This window comes from Echinops telfairi, unplaced genomic scaffold (genome assembly GCF_000313985.2).
Source record: "Echinops telfairi isolate 266 unplaced genomic scaffold, ASM31398v2 ScPeMD7_7417;HRSCAF=8455, whole genome shotgun sequence".
Lineage (NCBI taxonomy): Eukaryota > Metazoa > Chordata > Mammalia > Afrosoricida > Tenrecidae > Echinops > Echinops telfairi.
The window spans coordinates 6,544,748-6,546,759 of record NW_022111317.1 but is presented as its reverse complement, the minus strand read 5'-3'; the positions used below and the strand labels follow the sequence as shown (position 1 = coordinate 6,546,759).

The 2,012-nt window shown below is 64.1% G+C and overlaps 1 protein-coding gene across 1 annotated transcript in view; it reads right to left on the bottom strand.

Moving 5' to 3' along the window:
• Positions 1–170: 170 nt before the first annotated feature.
• PPP1R14B (protein phosphatase 1 regulatory inhibitor subunit 14B) overlaps positions 171–2,012 on the bottom strand; it is a 2,829-nt gene continuing 987 nt past the window's right edge. Inside the window, exons 2-5 of the mRNA XM_004713651.2 lie at positions 1,926–2,006; positions 838–921; positions 593–625; positions 171–509 (exon numbers count right to left, since the gene is read on the bottom strand). Of these exons, the coding sequence (XP_004713708.1) occupies positions 441–509; positions 593–625; positions 838–921; positions 1,926–2,006 (267 nt within the window). The 3' untranslated portion in view covers positions 171–440. The remainder of the gene's footprint in view (positions 510–592; positions 626–837; positions 922–1,925; positions 2,007–2,012) is intronic.

Below are 2,012 nucleotides of genomic sequence, written 5' to 3'. Positions count from 1 at the left end.
CCACCCCTCCCCAGGCACCTCTAGCTCCTGGTTTGGGAGCCAGCACCATGACTACGTGGCGCTCAGGAAGGACTGTGGTCACCTGGGAAGCAGTGAGCTGGCAGCAGTGGAGAACAGCATGTCCCTCGCCCCACGGCCCTTCCCCCCAAGAGACCAGCTGAGCCTAAAACTGCACCAAAGGCATAGCCTAGCTTTATTCAGTGGCCCGCGCCGCAGAGTCAGTATAAAAACACAAAAAGTCCCGTCCGTTTAATAACAATAAAAAACCCCAAAAATGGAAAACGCGGGGGCAAGGGAAGAGGCCCCTGGGCCAGGGGTGCGGGGAGCCCTGCTCACGGCACCAGGCCCAGCCGCAGGGCCCCCCGGGTATTGCTGTTGCTACGAGGTCGGGGGGCAGCGATTGTCCTGTGGGAGCCACCGTTCACTTGGATCCGGGACCCTCACTTCTTCTGGGGGGTGCTCAGCTTCTGCATGCCCCGGATCTTGTCCAGCAGGCCAGAGATGAAGGCCTGGGCGGGAGGGAAAGTGTTAGGGGGCCCAGACCCCCAAGACAGCAGAGCCCCGGACCCCACCCTCCGGGGAAGCCACTCACCTCAGTGGGTTTGTAACAGTCAACCAGCAGCTCCTAAGGGGGAGGGAGAGAGAAGCGAGCATTGGAATGCAGACCTAAGGGTACCTCCTGCACACCCATGAGGCAGATGCCACTGTGTGGGCCTCACAGCCAGAGAAACACCCCACCCCGTTTTATAGGGGCAATTTGGGCCAAACCACAGGGGGAGGAGCAGCTTCCCCAAAGGGCAGTGCAGCCTGTGGCAGCCTCCCCACCAGCCCCCCTACCTTGACCCTGGCTGCGCGGGTGTCGTCACTCTCCATATCTAGCAGCTCATCGACGTCAATCTCCAGCTCGGGGATCTCCTCTTCCTGGGGGTGGGGGTGGCAGGAGTAAAGGGATTCAGTTGACAGGAGGTGTGAGGGGCCTGGGCCAGACCCCTGCCTGCTAGGGGCCCAGCTCTGCCCTCTTTGCCCAGCAGACAGCGGCAGCTGCTCCAAGGAGGAAAACACAGACTAGTGCCAAGGCAAGCTGCCCGATGAGAAGGGGGTGGGGGGGCACTTCCTGTCCCAGCCAGGCGGCACCCTGAGTGCCAGACAGCCAGGGCTGGGGGCTCTGGACTGGAGACCAAGGCAGATATGTGTGGCCAACTTCTGGCTTCCCCCATCTCACCAGAGCACAGGTCGAACCAGCTGTCCCCGTTCATCATAGCCCCCTCCCCTCACCCAAACACCTGTCACAGCTCCGCGGGAAGGAGGAGGAATTGAGGGGGGTTGGGGGGCTTCAGAAGGAAGGACCCAGGCCTGGGCAAACGGGAAACAAAGAGCCCGTGTTGGGCTGAGGGAGGGGGCGCCCACCACCCCTCCCCCCCGCAGGAAGCAGCTACCCAGCGCCGGACCAGCTGCATTCCAGGGCAGGCCCACTCCTCCACCCTGCCCCCCGGGGCCTGAGTCACCCTTGAGCAACTGGGGAGTCACAGGGCGGAGAAGCAGACCCAGAAATGGGGCTTGCCTGTCCCATGACAAGATGGAGCTCCAGGGGAGCACGTTGGAACCCGCCCGGGGTGGGGGGCTCGCCTTGAGCCAGGCAGGTAGTCCTTGCACGGGCTCGCCCCCTGTCCAAGCCCAGGCTATCTCGCGGGACTTCTGGGGGGCCCCACGCCACCCGGCGGAGTCGGACGGGGAGGAGGGGAGCGACTTAAGGTCAGACAAGAAAAGAACGGACCTCGGGGGGCGGGGAGTTGGGAGCGCCCAGCGCGCGGGAAGCCGAGCGCCCATTGACCTCGGGTGCCAAGCGGTCTCCAGGTGGGGGGTTCCCAGCAGCCCGACCTGAGGCCGGCCGGCTTCAGGGGGTCAGCGCGGGGCGGGGGTCACACCTGACAGTCGTAGAGGCGCGTGAGCTGCTCCAGGATCCACTCCTCCAGGTTGAGTCGCTTCCGCAGCTCCTTGCGGTCGTACTTGAC